This window comes from Anomaloglossus baeobatrachus, chromosome 1 (genome assembly GCF_048569485.1).
Source record: "Anomaloglossus baeobatrachus isolate aAnoBae1 chromosome 1, aAnoBae1.hap1, whole genome shotgun sequence".
In the NCBI taxonomy this organism is placed as follows: domain Eukaryota; kingdom Metazoa; phylum Chordata; class Amphibia; order Anura; family Aromobatidae; genus Anomaloglossus; species Anomaloglossus baeobatrachus.
This window is the reverse complement of record NC_134353.1, coordinates 480,303,014-480,330,928: the sequence shown is the minus strand read 5'-3', so window position 1 is coordinate 480,330,928 and position 27,915 is coordinate 480,303,014. Positions and strand designations below refer to the sequence as shown.

The window sequence follows — 27,915 nt, the reverse complement described above, 5'->3', positions numbered from 1 at the left end:
TAAATTATTCACGTCTGGATATCATCATATCATCAGAACTACATAGGACTGGTTGTTTTCTACACTTGGGTTCAAAATTAGATAACCCATAAGTTGATCTATGAAATTACTGAGATAGTCACCCAATATTGCCAATCAAACAAGTAAGAGGGTTTTACTAAAATCACGAATTATCCCTTATCCATAGGCTATGGAACCACAAATACAGGGTGCTGTAGAACCCCCATCCTGAATAGAGCTGAGGTGTAGTTGTTCGGCTTTGACTTAATTCATTGTCAATGTCACTGAAATAACCAAGGGTTGATTTCAGCTTTCTCTGGGAGTCCCATAGACAACGAATGGTTGAATATGCACACCTCTGCTCTACTCAAGATAAGGCCAAACAAGCACTCCTTTGTAGAGATGAGCGGACCCATGGAAGTTTGGTTCTGTAGGTTCAGCCAGACTTTAGATAAAGTTCATTTTGGAACCCGGACTTTTTCTGGACCCTAATGGAAGTCAGTAATTGGGCAGTTCTGGCCTTTGCCCACATGCAGCCAGCCATAAACCGAACACTTACGGGGGAGGGTGGGAAGAGTTTTTCCTTTTTTCTTTTGGTGCACACTACATCCAATCATGCTGTTGTTATCCCCAGTGCGCGCCATTCAAACACTGCAAGTGGCTGGCACTGGTCTGAACACAGCAATGCCCGCATGAGTGATTTGCATACGAAAAACACCCGAACTCTGTTTTTTTTTAAAAAAAAAATCTGTGTTTAGTACGAACACTGAACCTTTGGTTCGTTCATCTCTACTCCTGTGTGTGGGGGAGTAAGTCAAGATGGCTTCCAGCTGAGCAATCTAATATGTTTGGCTGGCTTTATGTATAAGAGTACTGCTTACTGTATTGTTTCACAATGTTTTTTAGTGACAGAATGGGAAATTGAATACGGACTGTTGGCCTCTGGAACCAATCAAGCAGGCTCTACTATATTCCTTAGGGAAGTGGTGGATATGGATCTCAAAAAAGACATGATCTCCTACCTCATAGATGTCACAGAAGATGGAAGTCCAGATATAGAAGCTCAAGAGCTTCTTGAAGACCTAAAAACCAGGGTAGCACAGAAGCATCCCGATAAAATTAAGACACATACAGTCGAAATTAGTAAACAGTTATCCAAAGAAACATATTTGCAACAACTTTGTGACCAAGTTATTGCTGTGGTCAATCATCAGATACTTAATTCTTTATCCAAAAAGGATGCTGACCTGCCAGAATCACAGGTATACTGTTGATTACAGCCACAAATGTCTTTCAGCATGTTCTTTGATGGAAATGTACACAAAAATATACTGTATAGATAAATAAAATATGAGTTTTTACTTTCAGAAAGAGCATCCATGGCTAGTTTGGCTGATGCAAGAAGTCACACATCACCTGCTACTCTCTCACAAGAAATCCGAAGTATTTTGTGGAAGACAAGATATGTTGCAAAGAATTATAGGTCACGTCAAAGAGAAGGAGATTCGGCCTCCGCTTGTTATCTATGGAGCTTCTGGGTCAGGAAAAACTGCACTAATATGTAAGGCCTTTCATATGGTCAAACATTTGGTCAGTAATAAAGGCAATTATATATTGGTGCTGCGACTTTTTGGCACATCTCCACAAAGCTCAGAGATCCATGATGTTTTGAAGAGTATTTGCTATCAGGTAAGTATCTTTTATGATATAGTCATATGAAAAAGTATGGGCAACCCAATTAATGTTAACCTTTTTTCTTTAAACAATTTGGGTTTTTGCAACAGCTATTTCAGTTTCATATATCTAATAACTGATGGACTCAGTATTACTTCTGGATTGAAATGAGGTTTATTGTACTAACAGAAAATGTGCAATCCGCATTTAAACAAAATTTGACCAGTGCAAAAGTATGGGCACCTCAACATAAAAGTGACATTAATATTTTGTAGATCCTCCTTTTGCAAAAATAACAGCCTCTAGTCACTTCCTGTAGCTTTTAATGAGTTCCTGGATCCTGAATGAAGGTATATTTGACCATTCCTGTTTACAAAACAATTCCAGTTCAGTTAAGTTTGATGGTCGCCAAGCATGGACAGCACGCTTCAAATCATCCGACAGATTTTCAATGATATTCAGGTCTGGGGACTAGGATGGCCATTCCAAAACATTGTAATTGTTCCTCTGCATGAATGCCTGAGTAGATTTGGAGCGGTGTTTTGGATCATTGTCTTGCTGAAATATCCATCCCCTGCGTAACTTCAACTTCGTCACTAATTCTTGAACATTATTGTCAAGAATCTGCTGATACTGAGTTGAATCCATGTGACCCTCAACTTTAACAAGATTCCCGGTGCTGGCATTGGCCACACAGCCCCAAAACATGATGGAACCTCCACTAAATTTTACTGTGGGTAGCAAGTGCTTTTCTTGGAATGCCGTGTTTTTTGCCTCCATGCATAACGCCTTTTTGTATGACCAGATAACTCAATCTTTGTTTCATCAGTCCACAGGACCTTCTTCCAAAATGTAACTGGCTTGTCCAAATGTGCTTTTGCATACCTCAGGTGACTCTGTTTGTGGCGTGCTTGCAGAAACGGCTTCTTTCGCATCACTCTCCCATACAGCTTCTCCTTGTGCAACGTGCGCTGTATTGTTGACCGATGCACATTAACACCATCTGCAGCAAGATGAAGCTGCAGGTCTTTGGAGGTGGTCTGTGGATTGTCCTTGACTGTTCTCACCATTCTTCTTCTCTGCCTTTCTGATATTTTTCATGGCCTGCCACTTCTGAGCTTAACAAGAACTGTACCTGTGTTCTTCCAATTCTTTACTATGTTCCTCACAGTGGAAACTGACAGTTTAAATCTCTGAGACAACTTTTTGTATCCTTCCGCTGAACAACTATGTTGAATAATCTTTGTTTTCAGATCATTTGAGAATTGTTTTGAGGAGCCCATGATGCCACTCTTCATAGGAGATTCAAATAGGAGAACAACTTGCAAGTGGCCACCTTAAATACCTTTTCACATGATTGGATACACCTGCCTATGAAGTTCAAAGCTCAATGAGGTTACAAAACCAATTTAGTGCTTTAGTAAGTCAGTAAAAAGTAGTTAGGAGTGTTCAAATCAAGAAATTGATAAGGGTGGCCATACTTTTGGACTGGTCAAATTTTGTTTAAATGCGGATTGCACATTTTCTGTTAGTACAATAAACCTCATTTCAATCCAGAAATATTACTCAGTCCATCAGTTATTAGATATATGAAACTAAAATAGCTGTTGCAAAAACCCAAATTGTTATAAACAAAAAAGGTTAACATTAATAGGGGTGCCCAAACTTTTTCATATGACTATGTTATATGCTGTTATATTTCATAATGAATACAGTAATTTTACAATATTGTGTTGTATCTCCATAAAGGTGTGCTTAGCATTGAACTTACCGCCACCCAACCCTCAGGTCACTAACATTTACAACGAGACTGTAAGGTTTTTTCACCAGATTCTCACAACAGTGTCTAACAGAAAAACAGAGACTTTGGTGCTATTTCTGGATTCACTTGATCAGCTTTCTCAGTCAGAGGGCGCTCATCATCTTCACTGGCTTCCCAAAGAATGCCCAAGCAATGTACATATTGTGTTATCTACATTACCTGAAGAGGGAGGCATCCTGAATACTCTCAGAGAAAACATCTTAGATGAAACATCATACTTGGAAGTTCAATCACTACCTCCTGAGCAAGGAGGCCAGGTGATTGAAATGCTCATGTCTTCTGCTGGACGTAAGTTGACGCATGCTCAACAGGACATTGTCTTGGATAGTTTTAGGAAATGCGGACAACCTTTACTTCTTAAATTGGCATTTGATGAGGCCAAGAGGTGGTCATCATATACACCAACCTCAGAGCTCTGTATTGCCAGCAACACAAAAGAAGCTGTACACCAGTTATATGAGCGTTTGGAAAAGCTTCATGGCAAAATTCTAATTTCTCATGCTCTAGGATACATTGTGGCATCCAGGTAAACATGTTGCTATTATTTAGGTTTTGCTTCATAATATACCTCCAATTTAACGTATTATTATTAACAGTAGTAAGGATAATTGTCCTCTGGTCATTACTACTTGATGCTGAACTGAACTGATAGATTTGTGGAAATTTAGTGTTCCACTGTTGTTATATGTGAACAAATGTTTGAATAGAAAAACCTCACTCCTCTAGGATTCCTTTTTTTCCTACCAACCTATCTTCCTCCGGCGCTGTTCCCTACCCTATTTAGAGACAAGATACACATGCATCAATGGACTTCACAATGGAGGGGGCAGCATAAAATGTAGAATGTTGTGTGATCAAAAAACTCTGTGCTAAAAAGTGTTTGTTAAAAAATACAAAATTAATTTCATGGCATTTTACACATGCTCTCTAAAAAATGGCTTTAAAATAACTGTGTAGAAAGCTGTGTTCAAATTGTCTCTCCAGTAAAGGAGACAAACTCTAGCACAGCGCCACCTATTGGAAGTAGCGATCCTAAAAGTCACAAGTGGATTTTTAACAATCCTTTGCAATATGACTCAGGATATATAAGCCAGATCAGAATCCGAATTTGCAGACACGGTGTTTCGGGGGGTGCTTGCCCCTCGTCAGTGCAAAGTATGGGGGTGTCTGATCTGGCTCATAAGAAAGCTATGTGGGGACCATGGGGGAACACTATTCTCCTTAAGGAAAGCTGTGGAAACATGAGGGCCAGGGGTGCTCTCCTCCGCTGGTATGGCTGTCTTTAGAAAGACTGCATGGACCGGGGCTCATCCCACTGAATGCCCACACTACTTCCCCGTAGGCAGAACACTAATCAGACATAGAGTGAGGTTACCACAATCAAATAAGACTTTTTTGTCTCCCACCAAACAACAGTATATACTGTACACTGTGTGCAGAATTATTAGGAAAGTTGTATTTTAGAGGATTTTTTTATTATTGATCAACAACTATGTGCTCAATCAACCCAAAAAGACTCATATATCAAAGCTTAATATTTTTGGAAGTTGGAGTGGTATTTTTTTAGATTTGGCTATCTTAGGCTGGAGTCACACTTGCGATTAACTCGCATGAGTGCAATGCGATAAAATCTCGCATTGCACTCGGACCAATGTTAAGCAATGATGCAGCTCCGATCTACTATTTCTCAGTCCAAATCGGACTGAGAAAACAATCGCAGCATGCTGTGTTTTGGTGAGTTTCATGTGCGAGTCACTCCAATGAAAGTCTATGGGTGCTTGAAAAAAAACGGATGTCACACGGACAGCACACACACCATCCTAGTGACATGTTGCTGAAAACACTGGAAATGAGTGAGGTCTATCGATGTCGGTCAATCTATATCTCTGTCAGTCGGTCTCTCTCTCTGTTGGTCTCTCTGTCTCCCTGTCGTCGGTCTGTCTCTCTGTCTGTCTATTCCTCTCTCCCCCTCTGTCATACTCACCGATCCCCGATCACCGGTGCAGCGCTGCACGGCTGTCACAAAGCTCCGGCGGCTTTTCATTTGAAAAAGCCGGCCGCTCATTATTCCATCTAGTATTCACTGCTTTCCCCGCCCACCGGTGCCTATGATTGGTTGCAGTGAGACAGCTGTCACTCAATGTGGGGGCATGTCTAACTGCAAACAATCACAGCTGCCGGTGGGCGGGTCTATATCGTGCAGTAAATTAAATAAATAAATAATTAACAAAAAATGGCGTACAGTCCCCCCCAATTTTCATAACAGCCAGAGTAAAGCCATACGGCTGGAGGCTGGTATTGTCAGGATGGGGAGCGCCATGTTATGGGGCGCCCCCCACCCTAAAAATATTAGCCAGCAGCCACCCGGAATTGCCGCATCCATTAGATGCGACAGTCCCGGGACTGTACCCGGCTCATCCCGAATTGCCCTGGTGCAGTGGCAATCGAGGTAATAAGGAGTTAATGGCAGCAGCCCATAGCTGCCACTAAGTCCTAAGTTAATCATGGCAGGCGTCTCCGAGATACCGTCCTTGATTAACCTGTAAGTTAAAGAAAATAAAGACATACACCCAAAAATCCTTTATTTTAAATAAATGACAAAAAAAACCGTCGGACCTGGAGGGGTATTTGGGGACTTGAAAAAAGTGGTGAAAGAGGGTGCTCTTTCACCACTTTTTTCAAGTCCCCAAATACCCCTCCAGGTCCGATGTAATCCACAGAGGTCCCACGACGCTTTCAGCTCTGCTACATCAGAAGCTGACAGAGAGAAGTCACAGACACAACCGTTCTCTGTGAGCTCCCCGCAGCAACTGAAGTGAGTCACGCTATCAGCGATGACGTCACTCAGGTTACCCGCGGCCACAGATCTCAGCGGGAAGACTTCAGCTGTGGCCCCGGGTAACCTCAGAGACGGCACCGCTGATCGCGCAGATCACTTCAGTCACTCAGGGAATTTGCGGTCACCGGTGAGATTGTGACGCCCTGGACTAGTCAGGTCGTCCCAGGTAGTCCCATGCACACACACACACAACCCTCCCCTTAGAAAGGTGACAGCAGCCAACCTACAAACCTTTGTCACCACCCTCCGGGTTTGATGTCCACACCAGGGGGGCGGAGTCAGGAGGTTGGCTCCGCCCACCGAGGAGTTCACAGGCCCGGAGGCGGGAAAAACAGTTAGTTTGGAGTTGAGCTTTGACAGTGAGTGAGGAGAGTCAAGTTCAAGGGCAGACCTGTGCTCAGACCTGCAAAAGACTACACAAGGTGTCTGGGTTGGAGCCCAGGCACCTTTGGTAAAGAGGCAGACAGTTGTGGCTGCCTGCAGGAGCTGGGATTACAGTCGGTGGAACCGTAGGGACCGGGTACGGGCGGTGGCCCACCGGTACCGAACCGGGGAACCGATTGGAAACCGGAGCACCAGGAGGGGTACTCAGACCCAGTACGAGGCCCAGAAACAACTAGGCTAAGTCAAATCAACTGACTGAGGACTGGACTTTAGAACCTTTCCCACACAAGACCCGACTGAAGACAACAGCCCAACCATTAGGGTAAAGCCACCGCCAAGGCATAGAGACGCAAGGGGCCAGCGTCTGCGGGCAAACAGGGCTCTCCCGACACACAGGAAGCCGGGGAGCGGACTACCGTTGCTTAGGCATAGAAGTTATAACGTCTACACTAAAGAGGTGCAGGAGAAAGGCGGAAACCACCAACCTGTTAAGGGGAAACTGCAGCCGGCTGCAGGCACCGTTCATCATCTCGTTTGGTTTACCAGAGACTCCAGTGTGTTGTGTCATAGTGAGTACACCAGTGCCTTTGGGCCGCACACCGCACCAGCACCCCAGCACGCATCCATCCCCTCGCCTCAGCACCTCCCTCGGGCCCCCGAGACCATCATCCCCCGCTACCCACGGAGGGGGTCAACACGAAGCTGCGCAACACCGTCCCCAGGAGCCTAGTTAACGGCAGCGGTGGTGTCCATCCATTCACAACCCGTGGGTGGCGTCATGAACTTAAAATCCCCTGCAAACCACCGCGGCTCCGGCCGTGGACCTCCCCACCGAAGTCCCTACGTGTAGCGCCAATCCCCTTTCAGAGTGACGTGACCCCCCCGGGGCCATGGAAGAGCTCGAGCCAACCACCGACGAGCACGGATCCGAGCGGCTCGGCAGCCGGCCGAGCCCCGGGGCGGTACAAGACCTTCACCGGTGACCGAAAATCAGGCCGTGACACGCAGACAGAGCTGCAGGATGACAATGAAGTCGAGTGAAGTTCATCCGACTTCATTCTGATTCCACGGCTCTGTCTGTGTCTGCTGTCAGCGGCCATGTAGCAGAGCTGAATGGCAGATGACATATCTGCTGAGAATAAGAACGGATCACACACGGACTACAATCATGAGATAAATCACAGAATCACATTGCTGTTGCATTGCACACTGATCAACACTCGGACAGAGCTCATGCTACTTTCTAGCATGAGATTCGGACCGATTTTACACTTGCAAGTGTGATTCCAGCCTTAGGAGGAAATCTATTTGTGCAGGTAACTATTACTGTGAATTACTAGAATTATTAGGCAATTTAATAAAAACCAAATATATTCCCATCTCACTTGTTTATTTTCACCAGGTAAACCAATATAACTGCACAAAATTTAGAAATAAACATTTCTGACATGCAAAAACAAAACCCCAAAAAATTACTGACCAATATAGCCACCTTTCTTTATGATGACACTCAACAGCCTACCATCCATAGATTCTGTCAGTTGCTTGATCTGTTTACAATCACCATTGCGTGCAGCAGCCACCACAGCCTCCCAGACACTGTTCTAAGAGGTGTACTGTTTTCCCTCCCTGTAGATCTCACATTTTATGAGGGACCACAGGTTCTCTATGGGGTTCAGATCAGGTGAACAAGGGGGCCATGTCATTATTTTTTCATCTTTTAGACCTTTACTGGCCAGCCACGCTGTGGAGTAGTTGGATGCATGTGATGGAGCATGTCCTGCATGAAAATCATGTTTTTCTTGAACGATACCGACTTCTTCCTGTACCACTGCTTGAAGAAGTTGTCTTCCAGAAACTGGCAGTAGGTCTGGGAGTTGAGTTTCACTCCATCCTCAACCCGAAAAAGGTCCCACAAGTTCATCTTTGATGATACCAGCCCATACCAGTACCCCACCTCCACCTTGCTGGCGTCTGAGTCGGAGTGGAGCTCTCTGCCCTTTACCGATCCAGCCTCTGGCCCATCCATCTGGCCCATCCATCTGGCCAATCAAGAGTCACTCTCATTTCATCAGTCCATAAAACCTTTGAAAAATCAGTCTTAAGATATTTCTTTGCTCAGTCTTGACCTTTTATCTTATGTTTCTTGTTCAAAGGTGGTCGTTTTTCAGCCTTCCTTACCTTGGCCATGTCACTGAGTATGGCACACCTTGTGCTTTTTGATACTTCAGTAATGTTGCAGCTCTGAAATATATGGCCAAACTGGTGGCAAATGGCATCTTGGCAGCTTCACGCTTGATTTTCCTTTCATTCATGGGCAGTTATTTTGCGCCTTTTTGCCCAACATGCTTCTTGCGACCCTGTTGGCTATTTGCCATGAAACACTTGATTGTTCGGTGATCACGCTTCAAAAATTTGGCAGTTTCAAGACTGCTGCATCCCTCTGCAAGACATCTCACGATTTTGGACTTTTCAGAGCCTGTCAAATCTCTTTTCTGACCCATTTTGCCAAACGAAAGGAAGTTGCCTAATAATTAAGCACACCTTATATAGGGTGTCGATGTCATTACACCACATCCCTCCTCATTACAGAGATGCACATCACCTGATTTACTTAATTGGTAGTTGGCTCTCAAGCCTATACAGCTTGGAGTAGGACAACATGTATAAAAATTATCATGTCATCAAAATACTCATTTGCCTAATTATTCTGCACACAGTTTAGTACATTACCAGCAAGCACAAGAGATCTTACAAGTAATAGAGTCTCACCCTTCCACTGACTCGCCAGGTATTAGAACCTCCATGATTTCAGGGCATCTGTTCGGGTGACATAGGGCAGTTGCAGTCGCAGACAGGGATGAATCCTGGATGCTGCGCAGCCCGGCAATGTCAGTCCATGCCACCTCCACAGTGAAAGAGGAACTTTGCTGGGACTTGTGGTGTGAGGTACTGACTTTTAGGCCGGAGGCCAAGGCTGGTTCATTCTTCAAAATTCGCTTCCAGGCTGCCGGTTGCAGCAGGTCCAGTACCTTCAAACACAACATAACAACACAGTTCTCTTTAACCACCAACGTTTCTTTACTGAACAAGTTCTTAAATAGTCTCTCCTCTCCTGCGTCGGGAACATTCTTTCTCGGTTACAAGGAACATACATGTTCTTCTTAACACTTTAACCGCACGCTCCGGTCCCCTGATGGGGTTGTCATTAGCAACCAGAGTTACACTTAATTTGCAGGCAAGCCACTTCCCTGGTACTCGAGTTTCCGGTAGCGCTCCTGAGCCCCTCATCCCGTTGCCCATCTTCATACTGCCGGGCACGTTCAAATAGTCCCTCTCTCAGCAACTTTTAACTACAGCGTGCATCTCTAATCCATAATGGCGGCCGGCTTCAGGTGGTTATTTCCTTACCCTTGTTCAGATTAACTACTATGGTGGATTGGTCCCTCTGCTCCACTATCATGTCGGGGGGTCGGGTAGGGGCTTTCCTGTCATCAGCACTGCAGCTAGCAGGGGCGTCAGCGCTGCTGGACTCACTTACCCCACTACTGCTTAGGCTTCGGGCAGTGGTGACTGGGGGTGTCCTTGGGACAAGAACCGGCCGCTGAAATTGACCGCTGCCTTCTCCAGGGGTGATGCAGTCTCCTGGCCAAGAGTGGACCACCGCGACCGCTAACCACCCACGTGGGCTATCTTTCTTTACGAAGCGAACATGGTCCGCCCATGTCAGAGCCGGGCCCTCCCTGACCGACCCCTGATTCACATATATTTTGTGGCTGGTCTTTTCCTTGCAGATGAATCCATAGCCACGTTCGAAATCTAGGTAGCAGATGTGGCCATGTGTCACCTGGTCCCCGACAACACTGCCCTCTGACCTGGTAAGTTGCTCCCAAACGCAGCACTCCTTTAATTTTTTCCCTTGGATATCCACGGTTACCCACAGGGCCTATTGACGGGTTAGGGTGTGGGCTTTTCCTCCACATATATGGTCAGGGCTTTTGGGATAGGCACTCTCCCTCTTCCTCTTCATCAGATAGCAGTGAGATTAGTAAGCCGACCGAGTACTGTTGGGCATGTGGCCAGGTAACCAGATAGTCCCAACCTGTTCTTTTCAAAAGAATTTGTGGACTCACTGTTTGGCAGTGTAGTTTTGTAATCCACCAACTGGAATTATGGTCCTTAGGCTGAAGACCTGTAGAATCACCAGTGATAGTAGCAGGCCTCTTTTTATATTCCTCAGCTTTCATTTCAGGGCAATGTGTCTCAAAGGGTTGGGAGAAGATAATCATGGCTGTTCCCTCATTTTTCCCTAGCTCAATTGTCCTCCAGATGACATAGATCAGTACACCGCGGGGGGGCTGATGCAATTCACAATCAGCAAGTGTTCCAGACATTGGCATACAAAAAGGGCACCATACAGTCCCACATGAAACACTGGCCCATGTCCCTTGACTCATCGAACAAAGGAACAATATGTCTGGCATAATTATGAATAGTTCATCCACGCACAAGTGGCCAGATATTCCTTATTGATGCTGAGCCATCACAGAGGCTGTAGCATATTCGCTGGTACTGCAGAGAGTGTGGAGGCAGCAGAGAAGAGATGTAATGACTGACAACACCAATTAATAAAGAGCCTGAAGATCTCCACAGAGTGTGATTCATGAGAGACACAGAAAACAGAACAGAGGCCTAACTCAATTTTCCTAAGATGTAAATGATAGCCTTCTGCACACATGTGGCACCCCTGTGGCTTCAGGCGTCACAGGGTACTGCACCTCACCCGAGGTGCAGTATTCATCTTGGATACGGAGGAGGTCGTCGTCAGAAAACCACCAACAACACACTCAACCATCACATAATACTGGAGCTCTTCCACTGGGACTGGGCTAAGGTAGGTGCTGGCGAGGCCATCATGAGGTATGGGACCTCTTGCCCACTAGTTCAGGAACCCGGGATGCGGGGCACCAACAGGGGTAGATAGGAGCCATCACACTCAGTAGTCAGTGAGCTCCAGGTGCAGGAAGCGCCAGGTCACACTAAGGAGGAGATAAGCAGAGACACGGACAGTTTGGGGCTTGTGGTCTGGAGCTGGAAGCTCGACCTGGGTTCTTAGGAAGGAAGGGGGATCTCAGGGTTCGCGGGGAGTGCAAAAGGCACCCGTGACCCGCTCCACGGCCCAGGAGCTGGGGGTGGAGGGAAACTGACGAAAAGTGACGCACAGAAGGAAACACAGGCCTCAACCTCCGAAGTATCCAGGATTGGCTGAAGCCCATCACAGCGAAGCTCAGTGCTCCAACGGCAGTGTGCTTCCAGTGAGTAAAGAACTTCAACTGCACCCTCTGTGTCGTCCCATTACTGCCGGCGCTTTCAACATCGCGCCCCTGCGCCATAGGCGACTACCACTCCTATTATCCTTCCTGGGGCCAAGCTCTACCTGTGGAGAGCTGCAACACATGAGCTGCGTTACCAACCGCCCCAGAAGAGTGAAGTCCCGCAGCGGCGGCTCCCATTATAGCCGTGTGCCACAGGTGGCGTCACGAACAACTACCCCATTGTTCCAATCCCCAGCTTTATTGACACCGCCGGGGTCATGAAACTGGGCAAGGCCACCGCAGCGACCCAGGAGAAGCACCACGGCCCGGTGACGGGTAACCACAAGATCCCGTGGGCACATCACACAACATGTCTGGGGAAATGGAGTAAAACACATTGGGGTTAGTGGGCATCAAAGGGCAATGTTATTGATAACATCATTTAACTTAAGGCTTTCCCTGTGTATACAAATGTATACCCCTTTGTAAACAAAAACATTACAATTACGCTAATTTGATTGCTTTTAGTTTTCCGTTCTACAATACTTTACATTACCTAAATGAAATAAGGTATTGTTATCTCTCTAAACAATTTGAAATGTATGTAATAATTTTGACTATGGGTTGTGAAATGCACTGAGACAATGGTAAATCTTTTGAGTTAAAGCCTCCAGACTAACCAACATATTTTTATTAAATCATAGGAATGGTTTGTCAGAAGCTGAGCTGAAGGATATCCTCTCCATTGATAATGATGTCCTCTCAGACATTTATCAGTACTGGGCCCCTCCAAGTGAAGATGTGATACGAATGCCTTCACTTTCATGGACCCATCTGCGATATGATCTAGAGGGATATTTGGTGGAGAGGCAAGCAGACGAGAGCACAGTTTTAGGTCTTTACCACAGGTATGAAGCTAAACGGCAGCCACAGGGTGTTATATTGTATTAGTATGTAGTAAGAATAAAAATAATTTGAAGTACATAATAGAATGTCTGGCAACCGCCTTTTTATCACATTATATAAGCTTTCATAGGCTAGCCAAATGTTTTTATTGTGAATCTTTTGAAAATGTTTGGGAACCTGTTTTCTTGAAAGACATGAGCACACTGTAAATTATATATTACATAGTGAAACATAACAGGACATCAAGTACAGAACAAGGACAATGTAATCAGTTGGTGCACATTCTAGGTAAGCTGTAGCTGGAGGCCTTGCCTGTTTAAGGGAAAACTCAGACAATATGCACTAATGCTAACCAGCTGTTACGCTTGCCGCTGACGACCAGAAGTTGACCCACTGGACAACAGGGGGGACTGAGGCTTACACAGATGTGGGATGGTCTTGATTAAGTGGCAACCAAAGCAGACGCCAGGTGCCACTCCTAGGGCAATGACCGGGACTGTGGAAGCTGAACCCCAGAATAGGAACGAGCTCAGGTTTGGACAGGCTGAGGTACAGGCTGCCAGAGTCTCTAGAATTGACAAGTGCAAGTAGAATGACTGAGGCAGACAGGACCGTTAGGTGGACAGATGGGTACTGAGGGCACAGCCAGGACAGGGTGACAGGTACGGGTAGGTAGACTGTAGGCAACGGAACCTGATAAGTAGCTAGCTAAATGGACATGCCCCAACTAACTGACAATGTTGCTCAGGCACCTCACCTAGTGGGTGAATGCCTTAAGCACTTGGTGCCTCTTAGCCATAGGCTGAGATGGACTTACAGGTAATAATGTGACGCCCTGGCCTATCAGGTCGTCACAGGGTATTGTGCAATCTGCCCTTCTGTGCAATATCCACCTCCTCCTTGGTTATGGGTCCCTAACCATTGGTGTTGCCAAAACCAGCTAATCAAAATCCTAGGAACACTCTGCACCACACCCACCAGACACTCCAGTGGACGGCCTGAGCGAAATAGGGTCACCCACTTGGGGGGTTGGTAAGGGGAGGTCAGGAGTGTCAGGAGTCGGTCAGAAGGAGGAAGAGAGTAGTGTTGGAGGTGAAGGAAAGAGGAGGTCAGGAGCTGGGCTCCTTGGAAGTACTAGGTAGCAGACCTTGGTCTGTGCCTGGTAGGAGCTGGTCCCCCGGTCGCAGAGGATCATAACAAGGGGCACGGCATTGTCGTGGAGGACAGCCGTTAGCGTTGTACCATCACCGGGCAGGGACCAGGGCACGACGGGGTACGTAGACCCTAGGTCAGGGAGTAGCTTCAGGCAACCTGACAATTCACCCGACGAGGACAGAGCCCTCAAGATCCACTCTCCACCCACTTCAAAATTGGGGTACTAGCACAACGAGGGAGATAGGACTTTCCACTAAAACGGTCCAGGAAATCCCAAGCGTGAACCCTGAGAGCAAGCTCCCTCAGTTAGCCATACTGGGGAGTGGAATCCGATTAGTTTCAGGCTATAGGGACCAATTAGAAGAGAACAAGGTGTCAAGGGAAAGGTCACAGATCAACAGACAACAACAACAGAAACGGGACCCAAACGTGCTAGCCATCGGCGGCAGCGGTGTCCAGAACTTTGGTTTACTAACTTGTTAGGGTCAGCTTCATGGACTGAGTGAGTATGCAAGTGACTCTTACCTCCCCAACAGCACGTCCCTCCACCATCACCGGGTATTCCCCCTACCCGTGGAGGGGTTAAACACCTGGCTGCCCACTCCATGCCACCGGGTACTCCCAGCTGCAGAGGTGGTACTCCCCCTTACAACACACCACGGGTCGCATCACGAACTCTCAATATACCAACCTCCTGTAAATACCCCCCCTTCATTCGGGTGGTCGCGCGACCCCCGGGTCCGGACGCCCCTCGAGCCACCGCGGATCCGGGTCCGAGCAGCCTGGCTGCTGACACGGGGGCGGCACAATAACGTGGCGGCTCTGTTAGAGCAGAGCAGGCGTGCACTCTAAGAGCATTCCCAGGGGACTTGTGCCGTGTGGACAGGCCCTGGGAGCAGGAGGCAGGAGGCTCACATGTGGAGGACCACGAGGAACAAGGCAAGGTGGTGCAGTGCAATCGCAGTGGTGAGTGAGTCGGCGTCCCTGCTAGGGAGAGACAGAGTAGGGCAGGGACGCCGGCGCTACACCAGCCAATCACCATTTTTTAATAAATAAGCCCTGTTTTTTTCTGTCTGTAGGCAGTTCATTGAAGTGGCACACAACATTTACCTGAGCGGTTCAGAGAAGACAAAAAGACATCGCATTCTAGCTGACTATTTTATGGGGACTTGGAGTCTGGGCACCAAACGTCTCATCCACCTACCATTTATTAAGAAAAATCTAAGCGCTGACAGAAAGGTATTTTTGAATTTTCATCATACTGTGCCTTCTGCGACGGTGCCTGCCTTTCATGCTTCTGGTTCTGTGGCTGGAAAATGCCGTGTTTTGTTTGCGGGGCAACAACACTAGTACTGTGTAGTCTGGAACTTGTAGAACTGTTCAGACTGGGATATCAGGAGTTAAAAGGTTGGTCTGGTACCTAAAATGTCCTTTATAAATATCTGTCTTTACACCCTAGTCATCTTTTTTAGTTGCTTTATTATAATATTCCTTACTATCTAGTTAATCTCAAAATATGTTCTTTTTACTTCACTTCCAATGACATTTAATTTGAGAGAAGTCTTATACGTGACGTCACAGGAGGCTGGGGCTGCACTCACTCCCACGTAGCATCTACCTCCCCTCTTGGAACATGTCATCAGGGGTGGCTGCTATAATCTGATAACTGTGGACGATCACAAATAATCCCATTAATTAGGAAAACACAAAACCACAAGAGTAGTTGGAAACTGAGCTGACCGCAATCCCCTATCTATCAGACAACACTAGAAGTAGCAGTGGGATATTCCTAACACACCTAGACACCTCGTCACTGCCTGAGAAACTTGCTACAGTTTCAATACAAGCCTGGAAATACCTAACATATAAATCACCCAAAATAAATAAATACACCCAAATTAAAACATTTTCAATTAAATTCCTAGCTACCCTTTCGAATTTAGAAATCCCGACCACATGGCACACTTTAAAACTAAATAAAATAAGTGACATCCATGATGGTCGTGATTTCATCCCCTTTCTCGACTTAAATATTAAATATAAAATTCCCGATACTGATTTTAAAATGTTATTATCCATTAGAGAAACCCTGTGTAATCTACTGAAAAATAAGAACCCTTTACCTGAATTTATAGATACCCTATTTTGTAATCCAACCAACAGTGCAATCTGGAGTAGTACTAAGTTATATCATCTATATATATAATTGCCGTATTCTGTCTGTCTGTCTGTCTGTCTGTCTATCTATCTGTCTGTCTGTCTGTCTGTCTTGCTCCAAAATTGTGTCCTTACGGTGACACAAAGCTGATTGGCCGCTGGGCTCGCCATGGCCCCGCTCCCTCGCACGGATTGGCCGCTCGCCCAGGCTGCGCCCCCACACGGATTGGCCGGCCGCTCGCCCAGGCTCCGCCCCCCCCACAGATTGGCCTCTCGCCCCGGCACCCTGCAGGCATTGGCAACTCGGCCACGCCCCGCCCCCCTCACGCAATGCACGCTAGCTCTGGCCCCGCCCCCCCCACGCATTCCCCGAACCGACACGGTCACGGAGCCACTACCAGGTGAGTACTGTACCCCTGGGAGCCCACAACAGCGTAAGCCGCCAAACCAGCTGACACATACCCTCGCATTGCTGGGGCTGGTCGGCGTATGCTGGTGTGCGAGCGGGGGACGAGATACGCTGGTAATCATGTTGTAGCTGTTCTGTTTTGTCACAAGTCAGCTTATGGGATCACCAGTGAGGTCCTCTGAATTAGGCCTCTTCAGACCTAATCAAGAGCGAGCGCTCGGAGAAAAAGACCTGCATCATTCATGTGAGCATGATCAATTCTTCTGTTTATTTAACGTACAGTTTATTTATACCATTTACAGATCAATGTGATATTGCAAATAAAGCTTCTAGCTGGAAATTTACAAGTTGCTCATATGACCTTTAAGTTTCAGCAAAACAGAAATGTAGAGTCATGCATATGAGATAAGAAGAAGATAAGAAGAACATTTAGAAACAATAATAATCCTTGATCTTGTCTCTTATTCCGAAGGCTCTGACTATGAACTACTTACTAATGAAATAAAATATCTTTAATAAAGAAATAGAGAAACCATTTAACCCTTCTATATCAATTTCCTCCTTTTGTAAATGGTATAACCTTCACTACAGGGTCAGTAGGCGTCCAAACAGGAGCTGCTGGCTCATGGGCCTAGTACCCATGAGGGGTCTTCCTAAGACTTCACCCATCCACCCTCAGTGTGGACACCTACTCCCGGTCAGCAGAGGCCATTTGGGGTCCGTAGTAAACTACAGAGGGTTCAATACTGAAACTCTTAGAACATACATTATTCAATAGTTTAGCTAACGCATATATCAATGCTTTTACAGCTATATAAAGCAATAGACAGAATAACAATATTTGCATACAGATTTGTATAATGCCAGAAATCCAACCTGCTATGCCCTTAAACCAATTAGCTGGATTCATAAAAGAAAATGTCCAAGAAAAATGTCCAAAAAAAAAAAATCTAAAAGAAAATGTATTTCCCCACCAGGAGTCTTTGCTGGAATCATCCATATATATACATATATACGTATAATAGGAGAACAGACAAAAACTGGTGACTATGTATGTAGATACACACATAGACACAAACACACGGAAACAATCATTGTCTTTTCCACAGATAGCAACATCATTATATTGAAGACTGAACCATAATCCATCGTAGGTAATGGGGCCTGAATGAGGGATCTTAGTCTTTACTTTGGTAACTACACCCTCAATGTCCGGATTGTATTCCATCCACCACGACTGTCCCCTAGGCTGTGTGATATTTAGCTGGAACCAGGGATTAGTGACCTTTCCAGCTATAGTCAAGGTGGCAAATACATCTTTTCACCAGAATATCGATAGAGTCCAGGTTTCATTGTAGATACAGTCTGATATCAACACCTCCTGTGGTTCCAGAGGTAAGGCTAAATAAGTAAGAGAAATATGGTGGCGAATGAGTTTATTATCCCAGTCCGTAGTTAAAAGTTCGCTCAGTGTCTTTGTTTGGCGCAGCAACCCTGCTACACCTAGCAGGATAATTAGCAAAACTGTCATTCTGCCGGTGGAGTGACCTTTTTACAGTGACTGGCGTGGATCCAGGTGGGCTTTCCCTCAAGTTTCACTGAGGTGGATGTGGTCAGCTGGACTTGGAATGGGCCATCAAAGCGTGGATCTAGGCTCCTTCTCACGTGTCTGCGCACGACCACCCAATCACCTGGATTCAGCTGATGCACATCTGCACTTGCATTGGGATCTGGAATGGATGAAAAGACATGTTTATGCACCACATTAAGTCTTTCCTGTAAGGCCTGGACATAGGCTGTCAAAGTGCCGTGTTGCATCTGTAACACTTGTGGAAAGTAGAGACCTGTTTTTGGGGCACTACCAAAAAGGACTTCAAAAGGAGACAAGCCTGTCTTTCTATATGGAGTGTGTCTGACTGAAAAGAGTGCCAGGGATACGCACTCTACCCAATTCTTTCCTGTGTCTGCCATGGCCTTTTGAATTTTTAGTTTAAGTGTCCCGTTTAATCTCTCTACTTTTCCACTGCTCTGTGGATGATAAGGGGTATGGAATGCCTGCTCTATTCCCAGGGCCTGCATAATGTCCCTCATTATTTCTCCAGTGAAGTGTGTACCCCTGTCACTTTCTATGGCTTCTGGGATGCCATACCGACAGACTAGTTCCTTCATCAGTTTTTCTGCAGTTGTTTTAGCATTTGCACATTTTACTGGATAGGCCTCAACCCATCCTGAGAAGAGATCTACACATACCAGGACGTATTCATACACTCCTACCTTGGGTAGTTGTATGTAGTCTATTTGCAGTCGTTGACACGGTAGAGCGGTCTGGGTGTTGCTTTCTTAGGGACTTTGCTGTTTTACCTGGGTTGTGTTGTACGCAGATAATGCAGGATTGTACATGTTTGGAGGCTACGTAACTGAAGCCAGGAGCGATCCAGAAGGCATTCACCTGGTTACACATGTGACTTTTTGAGGCGTGAGTGGGGCCATGTGTTGTTTGTGCCATCATAGGGAACAGGGACCTTGGTAAACACAACCTATCCTTACTTTCCCATACTCCATTTGAGTTCAGCCCAGCTCCCATTTTCCCCAGTGTTCCTTCTCTGTTTGGGCAGCCTGATGCTGGAGGGATTTCAGGACATCCAGACTTACTGTGGCTGGGACTTGCTGGCTCCCTGCCACTATCCTCTGATCCCTAGGCCTCTTTGCCGCTGCTTTCGCAGCTGCATCCGCCCTTCTATTGCCCGCTACCTCCAGTGAGTCACCTTTTGTGTGTGCTTTCACCTTAATGATGCCAACCTGGACTGGTAACATTAGTGCCTCCATTAACCGTTTTACCAATTCTGCATTTTTAATAGGCTTACCAGCTGACGTAAGAAAAGCTCTACTTCTCCAGATAGGGCCAAAATCATGACAGATCCCAAATCCATAATTTGAGTCTGAATAAACATTAATTTTCCTACCTGATCCCGCTCTACACGCCTCAATGAGCGCTGTTAGCTCCGCCTCCTGCGCGGACATGTGCGGCGGGAGTGGTTCAGCTCGGATTACCTCATGCGAGGATACTACTGCATATCCAGTGTAGAATCTCCCATCCAGGTGGTATCTGGAGCCATCTACAAAAAACTCAAAATCTGCATTAGTAATAGGTGTATCATAGACATGGAAAACCTGCAGTCTCCTGACTCATCAGCTCTATGCAGCCATGCTCGTGCGTCATGTCAAAGTATTCATCCTCACTTGTCACCAATTCCCCCTTTTCTGAATCTACTGGCAAAAGGGTGGCTGGATTCAGAACATTGCACCTCTTGAGGGTGACATACTCAGGAATCAGAAGGGCACATTCAAGTCTGAGCTGTCTGGCCATAGACAGGTGTTTCGGTTGGACTTGCACAAGTATAGCATGGATGTCATGCGGGGAGTAAATTGTTAAGGGAAATGTCAATGTGATCTAGCAAGCTTTCCCTAGCAGTACTGCAGCAGCCGCTACAGCACGGACACATGTGGGTGACCCTCTGACAACTGGGTCCAATCGCGCTGAGTAGTAAGCTATTGGTCTTTGTTTGTCACCATGTTGCTGTGTGAGGACGGCTGTCGCATGCCCTCCCTGTTCTGTGCAAAACAAGAAAAATGGTTGATCGTAATTTGGAATACCCAGGGCCGGGGCCGATACAATGAGTAGTTTAAGGGAATGAAAGGAGTCAATAGCTTCCTGAGTGAGGTCAAAGGGGTCAGATGACAGACAATCATAGAGGGGTTGCATCATTTGCGAGGCAGACCTTATCCAAGGCCTGCAGTATGACACTAAGCCCAAAAAGGTGCGCAGTTGCCGGTGGGACCTGGGTAAGGAGAGACTTTGGACTGCTTGTTTTCTCTCCTCAGTCAGGTGTCTCGTACCTTCAGAGATACAGTGACCCAAAAATGTTACCTTTTGCTTACAGTACTGTAATTTTTCACGTGAAACTTTGCAACCATTCTCTGCCAGAAAACACAGCAAAGAAATTGTGGCTTCCTTGCAGGACGTCTGGTCTGGACAGCAGAGCAAAAGGTCATCCACGTACTGCAATAGCGTAACCTGTGGATGAGGCGGTTGCCACTGTTCCAGAATTCCTGCCATAGCTGTAGAATAAATGGTGAATTCATTCCTCCTTGCGGGAGGACTGTCCACATGTACTGTTTCCCCTCATGTGTGAAGGCAAAAAGATACTGACAGTCAGGGTGTAGAGGCACAGAGAAAAAGGCATTTGCCAAATCAATTACTGTAAAACATTTGGAGGTCCCTGGGATTTGTGACAGTAAGGTATGTGGGTTTGGAACAATTGGTGTTACACTCTGAGTGACAGCATTGACAGCTCTCAGATCATGCACCATTCTGTACGTGTCAGGGGAACCTTTGGGCCCTTTTTTTCTTGATTGGATACAAGGGAGTGTTACGGGGGAGGACCTTTGTACTAGAGCCCCTGCTTGCACATATTCTCTGGTCAGGGCCATTGATTTGGCTGGGCTTAAGGGATACTGTTTTATCAAGGGAATTTCAAACACCAATCCCTCCAGTCCCTTCATGGTCACCAGTTTCCTAGGCCAGAGGCAAAGGAGGAGGGAAGGAAGGAGGAGAGTCAGTCTGCTCCCTCTCCTATTTGGGGTTTTTGCACTGTCTGGCGTAATGTCCATTCTGTCCACAATTCCAGCACTGTACGGTCGCTAGGTCACCTGGTGCCCTCCCTTTCTGCTTCCACTGTCTTCCTTGTGCTCTAGCATACATAACTGGTCGCTTGCATTTTGTCAGTTCAACCCCCTTAGCTACTTGCAGAAGGTCTGTTGGGTCGATATTTCTCCACTCAGGTCTGGCTGTCTGTACTGCTTTTCGTAAAACCTTATTCATACCGTTAATGAATATACTCATCAGTATTTTGTCATTAAGGGAGGTTCTGACTTTGTACCCCACGTCTGCCCACTTCAGCTGTAACCTCCAAAAGTACGTCTCTATACTCTCCCCTTCCTGCTGTATTACGTCAGTCAGGGAAAGAGGGAAAGGTTGGTCTTCAGGGTCAGATAACTGTTTTCTTTCCTCACCATCAGAGTAATGTCCAGCTTCCTCCCCAAAACTCAATTCCTTCACTACCTCTGTCTCAGTGTCAGCGTCCTCTGTCATCACATGTGATCTTGTTCGAACAGGATTTAGTGCAATCTGCTTAGGGCGAGTAACATTACACGTAGCACAAGTACTTCTCCAGTCTGGGTTTTTCTGACTACAATGTTTACAAGTCCATTCATCTGGTCTGGGTTTCTGCTTATGTGAAGGGGGGGCGGTAGCAGTCACAGTTTTTGCTCTTGGTGCATTAAAACATTTATAATACACTTTACATAACAATAATATAATAATACATCCCACTGTTATTTCTTTACATCCACAATGCTGCACCTCTTCCCTGAATCTGTGCCATTTCTCAACATCCAAACACCCACACTCTGGCATGTCTGCCTTTCTGAGTATTGGTCTGACATTTTTCACTGCTTCCTTGACTTTCCTTTCTTGCACTATCTGTTTGGCTGTTTTGGATCCTGCTGGAGCCCCACACTGCACACTGAACAAGTTGCCCATGGCTTCAACTTATTCCCACACAGCCCACCTTTCTGCAAATGCCCTCTCAGTGTCCCTGAACCTTGATAACAGGCCACACGTCTTCTGGCAAGTCAGAATGGGCTCTCAAGTGGTAGCAAGAAGGCTCAATCAGCATTCACTCTCACCTGCTACACTTGTAGGGCGTATTGGGAAGGGTTAAAAAACCTCTCTCACCCAATAGACCAGATGACTAAAGCAGGAAGGACCAGGTGTGATAGTCCTCTCACCTGCTAGACCACCTCCATGTAAGTGGGAAGGCCACACGGCTCTCTAACCCACTTCTTCAAACCTGATGTGCAGTTGGGTACTTCATGCTGGTCCTTTACAGAGTATTCCAGCAACGAACGTAAAGTAGAGTTAAACCAATACAATTAACAGAGCTGACTTCTCACAAAGGGCAGAAAATCGCGCAGCTGTTCACTTGACCCCTCCCAAAAGAATGTCAGTAGCGCACAGTTTGTTTAGCAAGAGTGTTATCTCAAAAAGAATTCTTTGTCCAGATCCAGATTCAGTTTTCCCAAAACATCCCTAATACCCACTGGTATAATACACAATCCTAGCAGAAAATTGAGACTACTTATATACCTTCACAGCACTAATATTCTACTTTGCTATAAAACCTTCATCCCCATTTGGAGGGGAAGAAACACACAATATCTCACTATAAGGACAGATCCCAGGACCACTTGTCCTACTCATTCATTGATTCCAGAAGCATATGTAACAATACACCTTCCAAGGATCAGTTAACCTCACATGCAAATAAAATTATCTAAACCGCTCTTGACACTGATGGGAAAAAAATACATATGTCAGGTATCCACTCAAATACTCTATATGGCTATGCCCTGTGACATTTCATAACCGGAACATCTTTTCACAGTCCATAGTATGACCTATAACCATTAGACTTATACATACATATTATTTCACCAAGTCTCTTATCTCAATTTCTCATCACTTTGCTATTCAGAGGCTTCTCATCAATATACAACAACCTATTGCCTGCCTACTTTATCTAGGCATTAATATGGAACCACTTATGAACACATATCCCTAGACCAGTGTATTGCCCATCAAAGATGCAAAGATGGCCAAAGCAAAACACAAAACACAGCAACACAGCAAATGCAATTATACAGAGACTGTCCCAAATTCCGTGCTATGCACTCTATGCAATCAGTTAATGGACGGACAACAGATTATCTTATTACTCTATATTTCAACTCTCATTCAGACATGCATGAAAAAACAATACTCACTGGTGATGCCAGAGTTCTTGAACCGTGTGTACAGCCTTACCCAGAATATTCGGGAAATCAGAGAGAGTGAAATGAAGTGTAAGAATAAAGCTTCTCACCTTGCTGCAGCTGAAATTTCACTGTCTCAAGAGTCCCCAAAACTTCTTCCGAATAGGCTGGTTGGCCACGGCTCCACGTTGGGCACCAAAAACTGTTGTAGCTGTTCTGTTTTGTCACAAGTCAGCTTATGGGATCACCAGTGAGGTCCTCTGAATTAGGCCTCTTCAGACCTAATCAAGAGCGAGCGCTCGGAGAAAAAGACCTGCATCATTCATGTGAGCATGATCAATTCTTCTGTTTATTTAACGTACAGTTTATTTATACCATTTACAGATCAATGTGATATTGCAAATAAAGCTTCTAGCTGGAAATTTACAAGTTGCTCATATGACCTTTAAGTTTCAGCAAAACAGAAATGTAGAGTCATGCATATGAGATAAGAAGAAGATAAGAAGAACATTTAGAAACAATAATAATCCTTGATCTTGTCTCTTATTCCGAAGGCTCTGACTATGAACTACTTACTAATGAAATAAAATATCTTTAATAAAGAAATAGAGAAACCATTTAACCCTTCTATATCAGTAGCATAGTTACCAGCGCATCAAGGTCCTGCAGCGGCGGAACATACACACACGCACGCACATAACAACAGACACACACACACACATCAGATCACACTCACTCTCACACACACCTCACACACACATCACATCGCATCCACACACTCACAATATCCTGGGATATCGCTTGCTTCTCGGCGGCGATACTGTGCTGTGAGCTTCCAGGACCTGCCGGAGGATCACATGGCCAGAAGCATGTGGTATCTCCGGATGTTGTGAGTATGAGCGCGTATGTGCAATATCGTCAATGTGTGTGTGTGTGTGAGTGTATGCGATCGGGTGTGTGTGTGAGTGTATGCGATCGGGTGTGTGTGTGAGTGTATGCGATCGGGTGTGTGTGAGTGTATGCGATCGGGTGTGTGTGAGTGTATGCGATCGGGTGTGTGTGAGTGTATGCGATCGGGTGTGTGTGAGTGTATGCGATCGTGTGTGTGTGAGTGTATGCAATCGGGTGTGTGTGGGTGTGTGTGAGTGTATGCGATCGGATCTGTGAGTGTCGGCAGAGGAGCACGGCGTGCTGGAGGAGGCTGGGAGGAGAGAGGCTGATCTTGGGGAAGGCTGGGATGGGGAGGCTGAGAGAAGAGAGGCTGATGCTGGGGGAGGCTGAGGTTGGGGTAGGCTGGGAGGAGAAAGGCTGATGCTGGGAGGAGAGAGGCTGATGCTGGGAGGAGAGAGGCTGATGCTGGGGGAGGCTGAGGCAGGGGTAGGCTGGGAGGAGAGAGGCTGATGCTGTGAAGAGAGAGGCTGATGCTGGGAGGAGAGAGGCTGATGCTGGGGGAGGCTGAGGCTGGGAGGCGAGATGCTGATGCTGGGAGGAGAGAGGCTGATGCTGGGAGGAGAGAGGTTGATGCTGGGAGGAGAGAGGCTGATGCTGGGAGGAGAGAGGCTGATGCTGGGGGAGGCTGAGGCTGGGGTAGGCTGGGAGGAGAAAGGCTGATGGTGGGAGGAGAGAGGCTGATGCTGGGAGGAGAGAGGCTGATGCTAGGGACAGAAAAGGCTGATGTTGGGAGGAGAGAGGCTGATGCTGGGGTCGGCTGAGGCTGGGATAGGCTGGGAGGAGAGAGGCTGATGCTGGGAAGAGAGAGGCTGATGCTGGGAGGAGAGAGGCTGATGCTGGGGGAGGCTGAGGCTGGGAGGAGAGAGGCTGATGCTGGGAGGAGAGAGGCTGATGCTGGGAGGAGAGAGGCTGATGCTGGGGGAGGCTGAGGCTGGGGTAGGCTGGGAGGAGAGAGGTGGATGCTGGGAGGAGAGAGGCTGATGCTGGGAGGAGAGAGGCTGATGCTAGGGACAGAAAAGGCTGATGCTGGGAGGAGAGAGGGTGATGCTAGGGACAGAAAAGGCTGATGCTGGGAGGAGAGAGGCTGATGCTAGGGACAGAAAAGGCTGATGCTGGGAGGAGAGAGGCTGATGCTGGGGATAGAAAAGGCTGATGCTGGGAGGAGAGAGGCTGATGCTGGGATGAGAGAGGCTGATGCTGGGGACAGAGAGGCTGATGCTGGGGGAGAGAGGCTGATGCTGCGGGTAGAGAGGCTGATGCTGGGAGGAGAGAGGCTGATGCTGCGGGTAGAGAGGCTGATGCTGGTGCAGCATGGGGGATGGAGCACGATGGGGGGTGCACAGCATAGGGGATGGAGCACGTTTGGGAGTGCACAGCATGGCGGATGGAGCACGTTTGGGAGTGCGCAGCATGGCAGATGGAGCATGTTTGGGAGTGCGCAGCATGGCGGATGGAGCACGTTTGGGAGTGCGCAGCATGGCGGATGGAGGACCTTTGGGAGTGCGCAGCATGGCGGATGGAGCACGTTTGGGAGTGCGCAGCATGGCGGATGGAGCACGTTTGGGAGTGCGCAGCATGGCAGATGGAGCACGTTTGGGAGTGCGCAGCATGGCGGATGGAGCACGTTTGGGAGTGCGCAGCATGGCGGATGGAGCACGTTTGGGAGTGCGCAGCATGGGGGATGCAGCACGATGGGGAGTGCAGAGTATGGCGGATGGAGCACGTTTGGGAGTGCACAGCATGGCGGATGGACCACGTTTGGGAGTGTGCAGCATGGCGGATGGAGCACGTTTGGGAGTGCGCAGCATGGCGGATGGAGCACGTTTGGGAGTGCGCAGCATGGGAGATGGAGCACGATGGGGAGTGCGGAGTATGGCGGATGGAGCACATTTGGGAGTGAGCAGCATGGCGGATGGAGCACGTTTGGGAGTGCGCAGCATGGTGGATGGAGCACGTTTGGGAGTGTGCAGCATGGCGGATGGAGCACGTTTGGGAGTGCACAGCATGGGAGATGGAGCACGATGGGGGGTGCGCAGCATAGGGGATGGAGCATGATGGGGAGTGCGCTGCATGGGGGATGGAGCACGATGGGAAGTGCCCACCTCCCCCCAACATACACACACACGCGCGCGCACTGCACAACACACAACATCCTGGGATATCGCTTGCTTCTCGGCGGCGATACTGTGCTGTGAGCTTCCAGGACCTGCCAGAGGATCACATGGCCAGAAGCATGTGGTATCTCCGGATGTTGTGAGTATGAGCGCGTATGTGCAATATCGTCAATGTGTGTGTGTGTGTGAGTGTATGCGATCGGGTGTGTGTGTGAGTGTATGCGATCGGGTGTGTGTGTGAGTGTATGCGATCGGGTGTGTGTGAGTGTATGCGATCGGGTGTGTGTGAGTGTATGCGATCGGGTGTGTGTGAGTGTATGCGATCGGGTGTGTGTGAGTGTATGCGATCGGGTGTGTGTGAGTGTATGCGATCGGGTGTGTGTGGGTGTGTGTGAGTGTATGCGATCGGATCTGTGAGTGTCGGCAGAGGAGCACGGCGTGCTGGAGGAGGCTGGGAGGAGAGAGGCTGATCCTGGGGAAGGCTGGGATGGGGAGGCTGAGAGAAGAGAGGCTGATGCTTGGGGAGGCTGAGGCTGGGGTAGGCTGGGAGGAGAGAGGCTGATGCTGGGAGGAGAGAGACTGATGCTGGGAGGAGAGAGGCTGATGCTGGGGGAGGCTGAGGCTGGGGTAGGCTGGGAGGAAAGAGGCTGATGCTGGGAAGAGAGAGGCTGATGCTGGGAGGAGAGAGGCTGGGAGGAGAGAGGCTGATGCTGGGAGGAGTGAGGCTGATGCTGGGAGGAGAGAGGCTGATGCTGGGAGGAGAGAGGCTGATGCTGGGGGAGGCTGAGGCTGGGGTAGGCTGGGAGGAGAGAGGCTGATGGTGGGAGGAGAGAGGCTGATGCTGGGAGGAGAGAGGCTGATGCTAGGGACAGAAAAGGCTGATGCTGGGAGGAGAGAGGCTGATGCTGGGGGAGGCTGAGGCTGGGGTAGGCTGGGAGGAGAGAGGCTGATGCTGGGAGGAGAGAGGCTGATGCTGGGAGGAGAGAAGCTGATGCTAGGGACAGAAAAGGCTGATGCTGGGAGGAGAGAGGCTGATACTAGGGACAGAAAAGGCTAATGCTGGGAGGAGAGAGGCTGATGCTGGGAGGAGAGAGGCTGATGCTAGGGACAGAAAAGGCTGATGCTGGGAGGAGAGAGGCTGATGCTGGGGACAGAAAAGGCTGATGCTGGGAGGAGAGAGGCTGATGCTGGGATGAGAGAGGCTGATGCTGGGGACAGAGAGGCTGATGCTGGGGGAGAGAGGTTGATGCTGGGGACAGAGAGGCTGATGCTGCGGGTAGAGAGGCTGATGCTGGGAGGAGAGAGGCTCATGCTGG

General features: G+C 47.6%; 1 protein-coding gene across 1 annotated transcript in view; it reads left to right on the top strand.

The window, feature by feature from the left end:
- Nucleotides 1–27,915, top strand: part of NWD1 (NACHT and WD repeat domain containing 1) — a 190,835-nt gene that overhangs the window by 48,235 nt on the left and 114,685 nt on the right. Inside the window, exons 5-9 of the mRNA XM_075338285.1 lie at nt 907–1,262; nt 1,369–1,689; nt 3,424–4,022; nt 12,739–12,942; nt 15,175–15,334. Coding sequence (XP_075194400.1) covers nt 907–1,262; nt 1,369–1,689; nt 3,424–4,022; nt 12,739–12,942; nt 15,175–15,334 — 1,640 coding nt within the window. The remainder of the gene's footprint in view (nt 1–906; nt 1,263–1,368; nt 1,690–3,423; nt 4,023–12,738; nt 12,943–15,174; nt 15,335–27,915) is intronic.